The 19,004-nt window shown below is 39.6% G+C and overlaps 1 protein-coding gene and 1 pseudogene across 1 annotated transcript; both read left to right on the top strand.

The window, feature by feature from the left end:
• The first annotated feature begins 6,555 nt into the window (after positions 1–6,555).
• On the top strand, positions 6,556–9,337 carry LOC139470720 (uncharacterized; annotated as a pseudogene).
• Positions 9,338–13,788: 4,451 nt separating this feature from the next.
• Positions 13,789–18,717, top strand: LOC139470863 (pantetheinase-like). The gene is made up of 2 exons (XM_071253184.1): positions 13,789–13,992; positions 17,291–18,717. Exons 1-2 carry the CDS (start codon positions 13,789–13,791, stop codon positions 18,641–18,643), a joined length of 1,557 nt encoding a protein of 518 aa, XP_071109285.1. The 3' UTR covers positions 18,644–18,717.
• The last annotated feature ends 287 nt before the right edge of the window (positions 18,718–19,004 follow it).

Raw genomic sequence — 19,004 nt, 5'->3', positions numbered from 1 at the left:
TATCACCTCATTCCATGTATATATTACCTTTATATCTCCTCCTAAAATGTATACATTACTACATTATAATCTCATCCCATGTATAGATAACCTTTAACGGTACAACTGTCGATCAACAGTGTCGACGTGGGTCGGCTGTATTTTCTATGCCACTCACAAGTTGTCAGGTCGTTCCAACTGACCTAGTGAGCCCAGCACCAATAATAAGCACTCCGGTCAGCCCTATGACATTCGCGAATATCCACTTGCAGAAAACATCCTGTGTTGGTTTAACATGAATTAGTAAAGGTTAATTAGGGATGCTAAACACGTTAATTAATGAAAGAAGAGTAGTCAAAACACTGTCATTTCCTGCCCAGGACATCACACCCCTGCACGCTAAGGTCGGTGAGAAACCTTCTTATCAAAGAAAAGACACAGTCAAGACACTGACTTTTCGGTATGGACTCTCGGTATGTAGCTATAATTATCATTACATTGCTGAAGATGCAAAAAAATGGCATAACCTATATCTAAACTCAAATAGCCAAATCAAAAAAGTGCTCAGCAAACCCCTGACCAAACCAAAACTTCTCCATCCATAAAAAAAAAATCGACAGAGTAATCACTAAACTCCAAACAGGACACACCAACCTAAATAACCACCTAAAAAAAATAAAAAACATACTATATAAGCAACCCCTAAACCCCCCTCTTGGGTTTCACAGACCACTTTCGCCCCTTTCGGAAACACATTAAATCTCCAAAGTAAGTAAGTAAGTGAAGATGCATTTTGATTCAAACTCAATTAAATGAGCAAAACTATACGTTTCTGGACAATTGAGATCTGCCTAGATATGCACGTTTCGTTTTATTATTCTGCAATACATTTTTAGCATTACCCGTTGGCCCGGCCCGACTTTTCTAGGCCTGACTTTTAGGCAATCCCCTACGGTAGCATACCAGTCTCATGGTGCCAGTACACATTACATTTCAGGCCCTCAGTGAATGGGATCATCACCGGCCTCGCACGGCTTGGCGAGGTAATTGATGGATAATTGCTCCCAGCAATCTTGAAGAAAACATTTCCCAGTGAAATTCCCCGAACTCAATCATTGCGCTAAATAGTGCCAATGACCTTATTGACCGAAAACAACAAATGTTTGAGCCATTTGCTTACTTCTTACAAGTGGCCAGACATCCAGCGGCTATAATTGGTCGAAACAAGGATGATTTTATCAGGAATCTTGTTCTTGGAAATGCATCTCAGAATGTTAAAATATTTGTGATTACTAGACGATATTCTACACTTGCTAAAGTTATTTAGAACACGGCTTACGCGGCCGGGTCCCCTCAGTTTGAGTCAAAAGTAACCATGCAATTCACTTACTGAGTGAACAGGTGGACTAGCCACTAATTCGCGACAATCTTCACTCCCACCGGTAAATGTTGTTAATTTGAGCCAGTACCTTCGTGCCCAAACATCACAAGACACACTCACCTACCTATAGCCCTAGAGACACATACACAGTCAACATTTTACTGTCCTCAGAATGAGTCATAATCCAATGAAAACCACAACAGGGATTTTTACAAATAGAGCAGAAAGTTGCTCACAGCACACGTTGTGACACAAGTCTAACCTCTCCCGGCCAGATAGAAACAAATAACTCCATTAAATTGAAAAAGAAAATTGTAGACTTGCTTCTTTTTGGGGGCTATATCGTTACAGTAAGGGCTAGGCGGAAGAAAAATAAGGTTCAGGTTCTGTGAGGCAGACTAGTAATTTAGTAGCATTGTGGTATTTACATGTAAGGAAAACCAAAATACAAATATTCCTTTATAGTTCGTTTTAACTGAAATTCTCGCCTTTATATAAACAAGACCACGAGCATCAATAGTAGCACTGGGCAGAAACATGATGCCCATAGCACCTGCAGGGGTATGAACACCGTTGCAGGACTATTAAGATATTTCTTATTATGTCAAATGTTGAATCCAGTTTATTAGTTCTTCTTCATGTAAAAACAAAAACAACAAACAAACAAAAAAAACAACCCTCAAAACACACAAAAAAACCTACTTGAATCGTGAATGAAAAACATTTAATTTTTGTTTATATTATTCATAAATGTTTACTGTGGTACCTTTGATATTTTCGTACAAAACTGACTTGATAAACGTTTCATGATAAAAGAGTTATACTTTGTAATATGTGATTCCTGCTTTGAAAAGCATTAAAAAGGCAATTGTGTTACGCCCAATGAACGAAATTCCAAATGGTTGAGCTACAAGCGAACCAATATCTTTTTTAATCTGCAGAACATAGATAGATAAGATATTATTTATTGCAGAAACATACCATTATGGGACTGACGCAATTTTGTAAAGATAAAACATTATGATTCATATATACATATATACAGACATACATAATTTACATTCCTGTAGACAAAAAAAACCAATCGATATAACATATTTGATGATATTACTATACATAAAATGTCAACGGTTGGGCCTTTCGTAAAGCTGAAGACCCGGGTTCGATTCCTGACATGGGTACAATGTGTGAAGCCGATTTTTGGTGTCCCCCGCCGTGATATTGCTGGAATATTGTTTTTAAACCATACTCACTCACTCACTCAACGGTTGATAAGGATGCAGGGGTATTTATTGTTTAAAATGATTGGCATGGAAACAAATGCAATTGATATCGATGGCTTCGTTATTTGACCGGATGTAGTGAAATAATTTGTTTTTATAGCCCCAAACACCCTGTCCCCACTGGTGATATGTCACCAACCTATGTGTCAATTACGGTAGTTTTGAAAGGATCTCATGGTGGTCTAGGATTTCAGGAGAGAATAGTACAACAACAAAAACTACCGAGATTCCATTTAAGCAATCATATCTTTAGTATCTGACACACACGACACATACCTAGAATGGTGGCAGGCACACATCAAAACCGGGAGAAGGCACCAAAGGGGTGTTCATGTAAAGACGTACATACATTGATCGATTTTAATGAAGAAGATATTGCCGACGAGATGGTTTCTTGTCGAGGAGATAATGCCGACGAGATGGTTTCTTGTCGATGAGATAACGCCGACGAGATGGTTTCTTGTCGATGAGATATTGCCGACGAGATGGTTTCTTGTCGAGGACATAACGCCGACGAGATGGTTTCTTGTCGATGAGATAATGCCGACGAGATGGTTTTTTGTCGACGAAGTAATGCTGACGAGATGGTTTCTTGTCGAGGAAGTAATGCCGACAAGATGGTTTCTTGTCGAGGAAATATTGACGACGAGATGGTTTCTTGTCGAGGAAGTAATGCTGACGAGATGGTTTCTTGTCGAGGTGATAATGCCGACGAGATGGTTTCTTGTCGAGGAGATAATGCCGACGAGATGGTTTCTTGTCGAGGAGATAATGCTGACGAGATGGTTCTTGTCGAGGAGATAATGCTGACGAGATGGTTCTTGTCGAGGAGATAATGCTGACGAGATGGTTCTTGTCGAGGAGATAATGCTGACGAGACGGTTCTTGTCGAGGAGATAATGCTGACGAGATGGTTCTTGTCGAGGAGATAATGCTGACGAGATGGTTCTTGTCGAGGAAATAATGCCGACGAGATGGTTTCTTGTCGAGGAAGTAATGCCGACAAGATGGTTTCTTGCCGAGGAAATATTGACGACGAGATGGTTTCTTATCGAAGAAAGAAATGAATATAATGATTCACTTGAGTAGGTGAACATAGACTGACGAGATGGAATCTTGTCAAGGAAAATTGACACTTATTAACATACCATCAGGATATCGAGAGGTGCCTGCCGCCACGTTACTTGATAACGGAAGTGAATTTTATTGCCCGAATCAAATAGCCATCTTCTGCAGGGGTAACAGTCAGTTCTGTTGTACATATCATGGGCGTTATTGACGTTACCATTACGACACAACATGAGGACACCAGACAAACTGACTACTACACCGGTAGATAACACACATAAACTACAGACAAGCTGACTAACGAACCGACAGGTACAATAGCCAACTATACCACCTTAGTCCCAACGAGAGAGATCTGAAATAATTGCCGACCAGGTTGTGTTGCTTATTGGGTACGTACACCTTAAATAACAGCATGACATGTCATGGTCCCTTATAAGACAGAACCCGATACACGGAAAAATAACTCGGCCAATCCAAAACGCCATATCACCAGTAGTGAAAGCTCACTTCCACAAGTCACCCATACAAGAGTAAATCCAAGTTAAGCCCTTGGTGTTGATATTCCTAAAAACAAAACAACAACAACAAAATACATATTAACAGACAGAAACAACAACGATTGTGACAGTCATATGTTGACTGGCTATTCCTATGAGAACGATCCTTGGCTCAGGGTCTCAACATGTCGCATACATGAATATAGACATAATATATTTTCGCGATTATACAAATATCCACTGGGATACCTTTGAGTGAAGATTGTTGCCTGAGAATTATCAATGTTTACGTAAGGGGTGTGACCCTTTTGAACTTGTCCATGCTACTTGTGCTTCTACGAATCATTTTACACTTGTTAAATTGTCCCTGGCAGGTTATTCACGGTATCAAGAATACGTGGAAGGTAACATTTGACAAACTGTCATTGGTGGGTTCGATAAAGTTATGATCCCCGACAGGTCTGAAAACATTGCAGGTAGGTTACTCCTGAAAGTATTTAGTTAGCAAACTTGCGTGTTGTATTATCGAATTATAGGTAATTGTTAGTCCAAGAGTATTGTACTATGAAACCGGACTTCCGGGATTATATCAATGTATGTATTGGAATGTATCCCTTTGTGTATGTTAGATTGCGGTCAACCAAATCCACTTGTTGCAAGACTAATTATAGGAATAATAATCAAAATTATCTTGTATATTTACTAAACGTTCAAAACAAGGCCCGGATCCCTGCGTCACACCATCTTAGAGTGTGGGGACACACTCTTCGCCAGATCAGGGGTCGTATTATAGGCATGAAAGTGTAATACATATTTAGATAATTAAAGGGAAGATAAATCAATAAGTCATAGAAATAAGAGGGAATGTATACCAGGTATTATAACAAGATTGGCACCATCTTAGAGTGTGGGGGCACATGATAGGCTTGTGGGGACACATGATAGGCTTGTGGGGACACACTCTTCGTCAGAACGGGGGTCGTATGAGAGGCATAAAATAATGGTAATTAGCAACTCATCTACAGTCATTATATAAGTAGGCAATATGAGGGGCTAAAACAGTAAGATATAGGTATAACACATGGGAAGATATATTGAGGGCAGGCGATGTAGAAGTTGAAGAGCACAGGAAACATGGGCCACTGATAACCAGGGGTGACGGTAGTAGGTCGAGGGTCGGAGTACTAGAACAAAACAATTAAAGTAACATAACAAGGGAATATGCAAGTGGCCAGAGACAAAATAGATAAAAAGAGGAGACGTAGAGGAAATTGCCCTCGGGTTCATATATGTTTTTTTTGGGAATAGCCCAGATTCCGGGAGTTGAAGTGGTCACATTACCACAAGTCCTAAAAAGGACCTTAGACAAGAGTGGGTTAGAATGATATAGTGTAGGGGGTGTATATAGAAATAGTTTCATCTTGGTTTTCCTTTCATGTAAATACCCCTATTTCTTTTAACTTTGATGGCATGGATTATTTAAAACATAAATAAGTACAAAGTAACAAATGTCACATTTGGGATAAAACTCTCTCTGTAAAGTGCAAACCCCTGTAATTTTTGGAGTTGAGTCCCATCTGGGACAAAAATGGAAGTTTGACAAATGGTACTCACAAGCTTCGTGTACCACTCTGACAAGTATATATTGGCACGGGTACAACTTTGCAATATGTTCACTACTTATTAAAACAAACTAATTATAAAGTTTAAAATTTTACCCATCATATTGTTCGCAAAAAGGTATGAGGAACCATTTTACCTTGCTACGTTAGATTTTGAGGAGGTTATTGACGCATATTATATCTCCTTTTAATAATCTGAAGTGGCAGTCAAACATAACAAATGTTATATTTCGGATAACACTTTCTTTGCAAAGTACAGTTTCTCCGGGATTCAAACCCACACTGCCAGAGTGAGGCACCAATCGCCAGCAAACAAAGTCAGCGATCTAACCCACTCAGCCACCGGGGCTTCCACAAAAATGAAAGTCCGACAACTGGTAGTCTAGATCATATACTTTGTGTAACCCCCTGACAAGTGTAAATTGGCATGGTTCCCATACTGCCAGAGTGAGGCACCTGATTGCCAGCACACAAAGTTAGCGATCTAAAGGCGGACTCACACGGGTCGGCCTGTCGAATCGACATGCCGAATTCGATCGAGTCGTATCGTCTGAGTGATTGGTCGCATTTGACAAAAGGGACGAATCGGTCGCTCGAACCCGCATCGATTGTGTCGCGAGTGCGTAGAGTCTGTTCTAGCTAATCGGCAAGTTGGATGTGGTGCGGCCAATCAAGTTGCGTTTTGATGTCACGTGATATTTGTTTACACACAAGCGGGAAACATGGCTTCGTCGGCTGCGAAGAAACCATGCCTCGACTTCTCAAGAGAGGAAACCGAACGTTTTGTGGCTCACTATCTCAGTCACGAAAGCTTATGGAATGTTTCAAGCAATGATTATTCCAAAAGAGATTAGAGGAACGCTGCATTAACGGCGATCTGCTTGGCATTCCCGGAAAAGTCACTAACGAGTGAGTGTCACTATTATCAAATTTGTTGACATTTGTGATGCTGCGAATGAGAGCACTTACACCTGGTAGCATGAAAGAATAACATGTTCGATAATAATTTCCCTAAATGCACTATTCCAAATATGAGCTTCCTATCTACCTATACTATGATAGGCGGAGGAAATATGTACGCAAAGCAATATGTCTAGCTGTCTCTGTAAATCGGGTGTGTGTGGGCAGAACCCCGCCCCCCTTGTTTATTCAACTTTCCGATTTGTCCAATTTCCCGTACAGATTTCTACATAGCCCAGGGTCTGCATCGGCTTAAATGGTATCCTACCCCATCATGGCAAGATATGCATATACTATCTAGACACTATCATTCTACTCCCGGAATTGTTAAAAATTGTCGAAACAACAACAATAATAATACTGATACGGTTCTGCATGTCATGTTTCCTTAAATAATGGTTTTTATGTAACAGTTGCTTTTATGATAATATTATTAAGAATCTACTGAAATAAATTATGTGAACTTTTCCATAAGTATTCCATGAGGGATGATAGGTACATAGACATGTACATTTCACATACCATAAGGGATGTTTTCAAAACATACCATTTTATTAATCAAATGATTAATATATAATAATTTCTGTTGAGATTATTATGTAATATTCACTAAGACTAAGAACTAATATGTGGAAACTATCCGCTTTACACATACTACATAGGCACTACATGGAAGTTTCATTACCTGGTAATCATATTCTGGTCTATGATTAAAGTAAGGTAGGTTTGATCTCTTTTAGATGATCAAGTGACATCAACGATTGCGAATATTCGCACATCCTACTCAAGGGAACTCAAGAAACATCTGGCAAGCAAGACAAGTGGCTCCGCAACTACGCTGTGTACATGCCTGTATGGGATCACTTTGAGACCTTGGATCCTTTCTCGCGTCCTCATATGAGACAACGTGTAGCTGTCAACAACTTCACAACACAGGAACATGTGGTTTATGATGTTTAAGTTATTAATACCTAATTTTGAGTTCCAACACATTCTAGAATTATTTGAAGGAACCAATTAACTTCGTAATAGTCAATATTTAAGATTTAATACTTAAACAACTTGTTTTATGGAATGAAAACATGCATATATTTCAAAATGATTACAGTATTGTTAATTAGGTTCCACAATTTACACAAAGGTGGTTATTTACAATTATCATTATGTAGACTCAGCTACATACCACATTCTTGATTGTACGTGTACTCACTGACAAAGCTCAATGCACCATACTTACACAGGTCAATTTACCATACAGACACAGGTCAATTGACCATACTGACATAGGCTCAATGTATGTCCCATACTGGCACAGCTCAATGTACCATTCAAGGTTAAATTTTGTCCCATTGCCAGTCAACTTGTCCATTTGTCATGAAATAGTCAGTAAATTCATCCCTGACGTCTCTGGCTGATGATGAGGAAAAGTTCCCCCCTTGTCTTGATAAACGCATTGCCTGACTAACTTGTGTGGTGTCAGGTTAAACATCAGAATGTGTACTGTAAACTTGATCTCTCTTGGTACGCAGGAAATTGTGTAAGACCACTGCAGCCATAATAGTTTTGACAGCATTGTCAGGTTTTTGTCTCATTGGCTTCTGAAATACCTGGAATCCTGTGATGAGAATGCCAAAGGCATTTTCAGACAATTTCCTTGCTCTGGACAACCTGCAATTGAAGATTCTTTTGTGTTCTGGTAGGTCACGTTGGGGAAATGGCTTCATAAGATATGTTTTCAGTGGAAAAGCTTCATCACCCACAATAACATGTGGTGTGTCCTCTTGTCTTCCTGGAAGAGGCTTTGGTGATGGTATATTAACTGTATTAGCCTCAATACACCTCAACAGATCTGAATTTGCAAAGATCCCTACATCTCCAGCTCTCCCATTGGCACCAACATCTACAAATGTTCATTTATTGTTGACCTCAACTAGAGCAAGCATTATAATGTAGTTGTAAAATGGGAACCACTATGAGCTGAAGCAGTCACTGCAAAATGTTTTCCATCCATTGCACCTAAAATGTTTGGAAATTGCCACTTGTCTTCAAAGTCAGTCACGATGCTTTTCCATTCATCTTGAGTGCTTGGCACCTGCAAAATTAGTGAAAAAGAAAATGGTTGTTAAAATGATGAGATATATTTATGTTTAAGAAATATTTTTTATGCTATTTCTGGAATCCTCAAATAGGCTAGTTGAAGAAAGCCAGGATGAAGTTCAACTGGCCATAGAAGACAACAATACACCATCTGAAAAGGAAACAACTGCTGCCCTTGCTCCGTCTAATCAACCCTTGTGAAAGACAACATCAAAACTGAACCCCCAAGATAGATTCAGAGAGGCTGTTGTGTCTTCTCTGAGCGCTCTCGTCAATAATCCCACAGAGGACAATCCTGGAAGAAACAAACAATTTCTCTTACACTTACTCGTAGGAGAAGAAATGGATGAAATTACCGACAAGAGGCTGCTAAGACAGCTCAAATTGGAAATGCAGCAACTTGTGTATAATTTTCAGCGTCAACAGGAAGAACTTAATGAACCATAAATTCTAATTCTAAAATCATGAGAGATATGCTAGAAAACTGAATTATTGTATTCATATTTTCATTTATACTATTGAATAGTTGTTTTATTGAAATATCTGATCACAAACATTTGGTGTACCTAGAATTTTAGACTCACGTAAATGTGATTGTGACACATACTTTTAACTGGTTCAAATAATGCTATATTGTTGCCTGTTGATTTGAAATTGGGATGAATGGGAAAGAGGTGTATAGGTATATTTCTATATTTAATCACGTCTTACACCCGTGTTTTACAAAAATCACTTCTGAAGCATAAAGCATTGATTTTCAAAGTACTTACTGTCATTGCTTTGCCAGGCTAGGCCAATGCTATGTTATATTTGTCACAATCTTTACTTATAGACTCTGCATATTGAAAGAAGTGGAAAATTCAGTTTCCTTTCGTTCCCCACAGCAGCTCAGTAAGTCTCTGATCCTTTGGACCTGGATGGTAGTGCCTGTAGCACTATGAGCAGTCTAATGCTTATAATGCGCATGTCTGATAGTAATGAGTTCTTTATTTATTGTATGGTAACTATAAAGTCTTGTGTTATGTGAAACAAATTGCTTTAATCGCTGCTCTAAATAAACATCAATCTATGTATTCATTAAGTGAATAATTAGATTAGTTGACACCTAGCTACTGATAATTACTATCAAAGTACATCAATGTTTATAACCATTGATTTATTCACAATGATTTGGTATCATTCACTCGAGCTGTCCTCGGGGCAAAATTGAAAATATCAGACAGTTTACATTTGTATGGCTTGGCACAAAATAGGTAAATGTGGCCTGTTGTACTTTTTCTGTACCAATCGAGTTTTCAATTCATTAGAAAAAATTGTAAACTAAATAAATATGCACGCCAGAAACCTATGATTGTGGGTTTGAATCCCGGTTCCCTCTGCTTATGTTTCTAGGTTTGTCAGCACCATACCTGTGCTTGTAGGTTCGAATCCTGGTTCACTCCGATTAGGTTTCTAGGTTTGTCAGCACCATACCCGTGCTCTTGAGTTTCACCGAGTGGTAAACGTCTGAGACCTGCATCACTTCGGGTGTTCCTCCCACATTAAGCTGATATGCCCTGACATAACTGGAATACTGTTAAAAGCGGCGTTATACCAACTCACTCACTCTAAATGCCTCTAGAAATTATTCAGAAGTCTGTGATATTTTCAAGCTCATTGTAAATATAAATGTATTCCTATTACAAATTGTTACTCATATAATTTATTCTATTTAATTTGTTGTAACAAATCTATATTAATTAAATACATTAATAAAGCTTGTTCAAACCAATGTGAATATTTTTATTTTTATAACCAGAGCAAAAATGCTGGGGATAAAGCTATTCATTGTATCGCTGTCAAACCATTTTCTTTTGCTGAGGTAGGGGTAGTCAATTGGGGAGAACTGTTGTTAACATGAGTGTGTTGTGAGTATGGTTTATTTACATGGGTACATGGAGAGCTTCATAAATGCCTTGACAGACCTCTGGGACGAGTGAGTGAGTGAGTTAAAGCTTAACGTCACATCGGCAATATTTCAGCCATATCGTGACGAAACAAAATTGACATTAACAATATATATTAAGTAGTACAAAATTCTGCCGACGAAGGGCAGTATAAAAACTAGCATATCACAGATTGTCGTAAAACTAGTTTGAATATGTTAAAAGAGATAACTAACAGAAGCATTTGACAACATTATAAAAACAGGCTATAGATCGCCACCAACTGAAGGTTGATCACCGCGCTGGGGACCATGGGGACTTACAGTTCTTGTGCTACCTGCATGGACCCCAGCCGGATTTACATCATCCCTCCAGTTGTTAGCGACGACTCCTCTGGGACGAATGTGCATATGGTGTTGGATGGCACTCTGTACAGGTAAGACGGAGACTGGAAGTTGTCACCTCCGCCGAAAATGCAAAGAAAAAATACAATAACTGTACAAAAATTCACCAGTATCATTAGTAGTATTCAGTAAGACTCATCAAATAATAAACACATTGATAAAAAACTTATACATGTATTGCTATTGTCGATGTACGCTGAAAATCCAATTCAAAATGAAATATTTGGGACTATAACAGAACTATGAGGGAGGAGGGAAAGGTAATATGATTATTCATAATTCATATGTGCCATAAAACAAATTCCCCTTTTTAAAATTAATTCAGGTTTTAGGCCTGAAGTTTGTATATTTTCCCGGTTTCTATTCAAACATTTCACGAACCACGGAAGTAGGAAGTGTTTACGGTTGGAGGGCAAGGTCGCGTGTTCAATGCAGTGATCTTCTTGGTTGATCAGTACACACCTTCAGGATTCGATTTACACGTTTGGAGGTATTTTTCCGTGACATTTCCAGCGTCCGTGATTGTTAAATACGTGTTTTGCAATAATCAAAAAAATAATTAAATCATTTCAGATATTTGTATACCAAAATATACTAACCGCTAGACAGAAAACGAAGTGTAACTGCCAACTTCAATCCGGCTGGAAGGAATTCCCGCATGTTAGTGTCCTTCTTTTTTATCTTTGGCTGGACTTTTAATAACAGATGGTCAAAACTTTCTTTTCCCATGCGAAAAAAATTGTAATACGACTGTTCATCCTCAATTTCTAGTTCTTTAACCAGATTGTTGTACACTCCCTGCATGTTGCGACGGAGAATCCAATCTTTCGTCCAACAACTTCTCTCTTTCTTCGATTTGGCATTGCCGTCTTCCTCACACAATATCGCGCAGCAGATGCCTGCTGCCACGTCTGCTTCAGACATTTTGATACCATGGAAACAAATTATCGTGAGATATCATGAGATCGACACTGAATCGGCAGATCGAATCGTGTGAGTGGCAGCAAATCGATTAGTCGATATTTGTTACAATCAGCGAACATGTTGTACATTGTATGGAAATCGGCATGTCGTTACGACGGGCCGACCCGTGTGAGTCGCGCTTAACACATTCAGCCACCGAGGCTTAAACAAAAATGAAAGTCCGACAACTGGCCATGGGAGCCCTGCCAATTTAAACTTGTCAGAGGGGTACACAAAGTATGTGATCCAGACTACCAGTTGACTACCAGTGTTATTCCAAATATAACATTTGTTACATGTGACCACTTTCTGGCATTGTATGTATATGGCAGTCAAACAGTTTTGAACATTATTTGTAGTGGCGAACATATTGTAAATTTTCTCCAGTATAAATCCATTTTTCAATTTTTCACTGAAAGAGCAAGTTTAACAGAATACTATTAAAACACTAGTCTGCCTCACAGAATCTCAAGCTTTTTAGTTTCCTTTCTGCCTTCCCCTTACTGAAATGGTATAGCCCTAAAACATGAAGCAAGTGTAAAATTTTCTAAAAGCTGAATCTCTCATCTCAGTGTAGCTCTTTTTCAATTTATTGGCGTTTTTGGTTTCTATCAAAATTATATAGACTAAGGGTTAGTCTACTAACATAACTATGAGTATGAGCCTAACCCAAAACTACCATCATTAGTAATGGCTAATGAATTGCCTAAATTGGTTTAAACCCGATATATATAAATGCTTACCACATTGAACATGATTTAAATATTGGTCAAGGGATGTAAGTTTGCAGTGAATAGACACCTTATTATAATTATTACCTCCAAAACATTTTACAAAGTGTTGATTTGGTCACTGTTGTTTCACTGTTTTGTCTTGGAGTTAACGATGTGAACAATTTTTTGTGAAATTGATCGTGTGAAAATTCTCGATCGGTGTTTACAATTAATTCGTTTTTCTATTTTCTTTTAATACCTGCATTTATCAGCAATATAATTAATTTAGTATTTTTGCCTGGTCTTGTAACATTTCATTTGACTTATAAATAACTAAATGCTTTGGTTCTGGTGATTGATGTCGTCAAGCTGCTACATGAAACAAAATGATTTATAAATATATATATATATATATATATATATATATATATATATATATATATATATATATATATATAACGACCAAGGGATCGTCTTAACAGTAACATAAACATTTGCGATTGGTTACCAATGTAAAGCGTCTGCAGAATCAACAGATGATACCGGGATTCAAAGAAACATATCTAATTACTGTTCCCATGATCTGTTGTTTCTCGGCTGACACAGCCCCCACCACAACCTTATCTAGGACAGGTCAAAGCGCTCTCTCCTTGTTGACCCAGGAATAACGCCTTCCTTCACGAGACGCCGCTTTTGCGTTCTCGAAAATACGTGTCGTCACGCGCATGTCAGGTGATGACACGTGACCTTCTTCAGCATTTAGCACGCTCCCATGAAGATAAGACGTTGTCGTTCAACTGCCTCTTCAGCAACAGTAAGACATCAACGAAAATCATTTTCTAGAATTAATTTCGGAATCGGTTATTAGAACGTCCATTTGACAACCTGTAGGCATGGCTTCGACCTGGATATACATCACGCTGACGATGTTGCTGTGTGTGGAGTTGGGAGAGTCAAGGACGTTTCGAGCTGCAGTTCTTGAACATGCCCTGCACCTTCCCAACACAACTTCAGTCGTATCCAGGCAACAAGCACTGGCTTATGTTGAGCCTAATCTGGCCGAATTCGAACGTCAAGCTGCAATCGCTCGTTCACAGGTAAGACACTTCGTGGCTAAATTGATGTATTTATGACATGTTATGAAATATTTCCTTTATAATGTAGACGTACATGTACAGCATGGGTTGTGATAATTGTGTCTCCGTAGTAAAATGGATAGGGCGCCTGCCACGAGAGCCGAAATAATCATGACCGCGTCAGAGAGCCAACCTGCCTAGCCGCTGTCCGAAGGTCAAGTCCCGACTAACCCAAAGTCTTCTAATTTTAACCAGTCAAATCACTGACCAGCTGCCACGTATCGAATACGATACATCTCTGGTCAGCCTGCAGTATCCCGCACCTCATTCACAATGTCAAGCTTCAGTGGCCAACCGGCCATTCTCTAGCGCTGATAAGAAGCCATTGACTTGCACATGCCTCCGTGCTGTTGACCATAGTAATAATAGCCCAGCTTCTGTAAAAATCTGTATTGGGCAACGCTGTGAATATTTATCTATATATCTTTCACTTATTTAACTCAGGGAAATACATATATATAAACTCCCTGTTAGAACCTATACCTTGCCAAACTGATAATATATTAACCTAACTGCTATAATGATTGTAACGTCACGGTATTTAAAATGTTCACCTCAACGATAGTTGCATTAAAATCATATGTTCCCCTGTTTTTTTGTGGGTAGAGCATATCATCAACGATCATTTAGTAATTGACATTCAGAAAGCTGTACTCCTCTGAAAGAACCAGAGTGGTTCTACAAAATCTTGACTGTAAGACCTCCATTAAGCTGGGTACCGAGTAACAAGATCATTTTTTTAAACACCAATTCCCAGACAAGCAGAATAAAACACCGTGTGGTATTAAGCGGTAATAAAAACTCGAGAAGAAAAATGGTACTCATCTTTAATCTGATTTAATTCTCACAGATTCGTTCTCCTCTGCGGATGCCTGCGTATGCAATAAATCGCTCATGCCACGTACGCTCGATAATTCAGTTTGAAATTAAATTACATTAATACAAAATAAACAGTTTTGTTTACAGGCAGAGATTTTCATCATTTGTACCACAGTAAACTACGTTTATAACGAACACGCTTATAACGAACTGATCGATATTACAAACCTATTTTTAGACCCGGCCTTTTGTTGTATATATGCTGTAAAAATGCATATAACGAACAACGGTTATTACGAACTCAAATTCGTGGCCAATCGTTCGGTATAACCGTAGTTTACTGTAGATACATTTTTGAGATAAAGATTGAGACCTTTGAATATATACATGTTTGAGTCTTTGGGTAAAATATCTACTAAATAAAGAGTGAGATGAAATATATTGTCCACTCCAAACATAACCCTCACCAACACAACAATTGCTTTACATATATTACCCAAAAAGGTTTTTTCTCTGTTGTTGCATAAAGGATCATATTATAGCATTTCTTAGTGTGTCTATAAGATGGTATGCTTAATCATTTCCGAAAGATTTAATAGAGACTTACGATAAAGGTGAGGTGAAATGGGGTTTAACGTCGCGTCCAAGATAATAACGCTTACACAGCGACGTGCATGCACGTGTGTGTGTGTGTGTGTGGCTGCTTGTACCAGTGCCAGTGCCGCAGATACCGTGACGCAGTTAAACATGAGCACCCCACTCAGACACAGTAGACTGACTCCGGCCTGACCAGTCCTTGTTTTAGCCGCTTAAAGCCGAGCGCCAGAAGGTTAGAACTATCTTTCAACGTCTTTTGGTATGACGCGACCGGGGATCGAACCCCGGACCTACCACTCCCCGGACGCTCTACCATTAGACCACGAAGGCGGTCTTACAATAAAGACAAACTTACAAGAATATGATTTGTACCTACAAATAACTTTAAATGTAAGCCTTCGTTAAATAATAAAGATGCATTACCTTTGTAGACATTCATTATCTATTAGCATTGTTGAACAGACAAAATTCATTTCGTAGCGATTAAACTGCTGATAAACAAATGTAACATGTGCCATTGACCAGTGGTATTTTGTAGCAGAAATACTCCGAATTGTAATTATTTTCTCTCCCAAAGAAAACAAACCCATACATCTAACACCGAATTGCGTTACATTGTTTTGGCAGCTGTTGTATATTCATTACATTTTGTCACATCAAAACTTGTATTGTCCATAGACCTGTTATGTTTGTTTGTTTGTTGTTGCACGTCGCACTCAACAATATTCCAGTTAAATGGCGGCGGTCTGTAAATAATCGAGTCTGAACCACACAATCCAGAAATTGCCATCATGAGCATCGATCAACGCAATGAGGATACAATGACATACATCAGCCAAGTCCGCGAGCCTGAACACCGATCCCATTAGTTGCTTCTGACCTGGATCTTCAAGGGTTAACCTGTTATGACCTTTCAACTTAAGGCTGCATCGAGTCTATTAAGGTGCAGCTTGTGACTATTTCTGTTTAAAAAATGATGGGAAACTCATCGATAAGGGGAACTTTATATAATTACAGTGAAGATAACCAAGCAAAGAAACACGACCTTTATTTGGCACATCATATATTCACTATAATAGCTGTACCGGGACGTCACGATCGGACTTTGGTCAGTACGTGTACGCTAATGAAAAACGTGTTGAGTGTATGACATATTTACATTCTTGTATCATCAATATTTGCTTAATATGAGCAGCGATAGGTTAACAGTCAGTTGAGGTTAATCCTCTTCAAAAACTATGAGTATGTTTACCAGTGGTATTGCGTTCCATGTTGGGAAATTGAATCCACAGTGATAGGGGTATGCGCTGACCTAACTACAGGACACACCGACCAACATGTGATAGGTGAAGTGAAATGAGGTTTAACGTCGCGTCCACGATTATTGCACTTATATAGCGACGTGCATGTACGTGTGTGTGTTTGTGTGGCTGCTTGTACTAGTCCGGACTGATGTCGATTTATAGTGTAAACTCACTGAGATACCATGCCGCAGTTGAACAGACAGGGTAACAACAAGTACCATCTTTAAACGTCTTTTGGTATGACGCGGTCGGGGATCGAACCCCGGACCTTCCGGTCGGACGCTCTACCACTAGACCACGGAGGCGGTCCCAACATGTGATAATGTCACTGTGAAGCTATACACTGATAATAATATACACATCTGTAATATGCAGCGTTATCTTTTCGTGGCGATCAATCCTGTTGTTATTCTAACAAAGCACGACAGTGTCAATCAAATAAATTGAAAAAATACCATACCTGTTAATATTCAATTAATAATGACATTTGATTGTGATCGCTATTAATATGAAATTGTACCATATTCTATTCCTTTCAGAGTGTTGATATTCTGGTCACACCCGAAGATGGAATATACGGTATGGGGTATAAAAGGGCAATAATAAGACCGTATATGGAAACAATCCCAGACCCGAGGCACGTGACATGGAACCCGTGTACCACCTCCGCAGACATACCCAACGTCGAAGTCCAACGACGTCTGAGCTGCATGGCCCGTGACAACTCTCTGTACCTGGTAGCCAACTACGGTGATATACAACCCTGCTCTGTCCGAAACGACCCCAACTGCCCTTCCGATGGCCACTACCAATACAACACGGACATTGTGTTCGACCCGAACGGTACACTCATCGCTAGGTACCACAAAAAGCATCTCTTCTTTGAATACCAGTTTGACGAACCAACTGAAGCAGAGAACGTCGTGTTTGAGACGCCGTTTGGCAGATTTGGCGTCTTCACCTGCTTTGACATTATGTTTGAGAAGCCAGCAATATCTCTCATTGAAGACCTCAGTGTGGGCAACATCGTGTTCCCTACAGCGTGGATAGACGCCCTTCCCCTCCTGGCCGCAGTGCAATTCCACTCAGCATTCGCCATGGGGATGGGCGTGAACGTCCTAGCCGCGAACATCCATCGGCCCGGGTACAGGTTTCACGGCAGTGGTATTTACACGCCAGATGGCGCTGCGGTATACTACTACAATGACACTATCGGGACTGGAGGCGGTAAACTCCTTATTGCAGACATCGAGATTATGGATAAAGCTGCACGCCGTCCTGTCGAGGACCAACCCAAACCAGACTCGAAGATGCTCAGCGTGCATCAGTTTGAGTTTAAGTCATTCCTTTTCAATGATCTGTTTAACTTTGTATCCCTCCGAGATCCACACGCTGACGAAATCAAGGTCTGCCACAACGCTCTCTGTTGTCACGCTACGTACACGGCCGACCTTAATGAAGGTGACATGTATGCTCTCGGCGCATTTGATGGTCTTCACACATACGAGGGGCAATATTACCTTCAAATATGTACAATGCTTAAATGTGCCAATTCATCCCATTCCAGCTGTGGTACACCAACACTTGATGCCAGCTCCATCTTCTCCAACATTGACATCCGGGGCACATTCAGCACACCCTACATCTTCCCGGAAGTGCTGATGTCAGACACCGGAAGTCTCGCCTTAGCGCAGACGCAGTTGAGTTTCAAGAATGGAAGTCTCGTCACAAAGAATCCCCTGGATCTCCCGTTGTTGTCTGCGACTCTGTTTGGACGGAAGTACAGCTGGGACAACGGTAACGACTACGACAAGGCGTCTGGTTGTTGCGGTCGCGACAGCATTCTACTGTCTATCTACCTGCCCCTGGTCTTAACACTGTTTCTCAAATGAAGATGGCACGTGACACCTGATTGAGGCTTCGACTCAAGAATCTTATTCAAAATCGAACGCTACATCTCTCCCTATTGTCGTAATAAGATCCAGTATCGCCAAACCGACGACGTTTGGCTTGTTTCATTGCTAAAGAATCATTAATACCAATTTGCATACAATGTAAGCGAACCTTTTCTTGTTTTTAGAATGAACATTCTTCTGCTGCATAAAATGCATTTCGTATGGGAGTGATACAGTCTGATTGGTAGTTTAAAAGTTTGTCGAAGTTTGCCTTTGGCTCTAATGATCAGCATAAAGTGAAATATTTTGTTCGACTGCAAGTACAGTCAGACTTAATTCAAACATTGAATTAATTCAA

The sequence above is a fragment of the Haliotis cracherodii genome, unplaced genomic scaffold (assembly GCF_022045235.1).
Source record: "Haliotis cracherodii isolate W230 unplaced genomic scaffold, xgHalCrac1.p SCAF_21, whole genome shotgun sequence".
Classification (NCBI taxonomy): Eukaryota; Metazoa; Mollusca; class Gastropoda; order Lepetellida; family Haliotidae; genus Haliotis; species Haliotis cracherodii.
The sequence above is the reverse complement of the archived record's forward strand: the minus strand, read 5'-3'. Positions and strand labels throughout refer to the sequence as shown.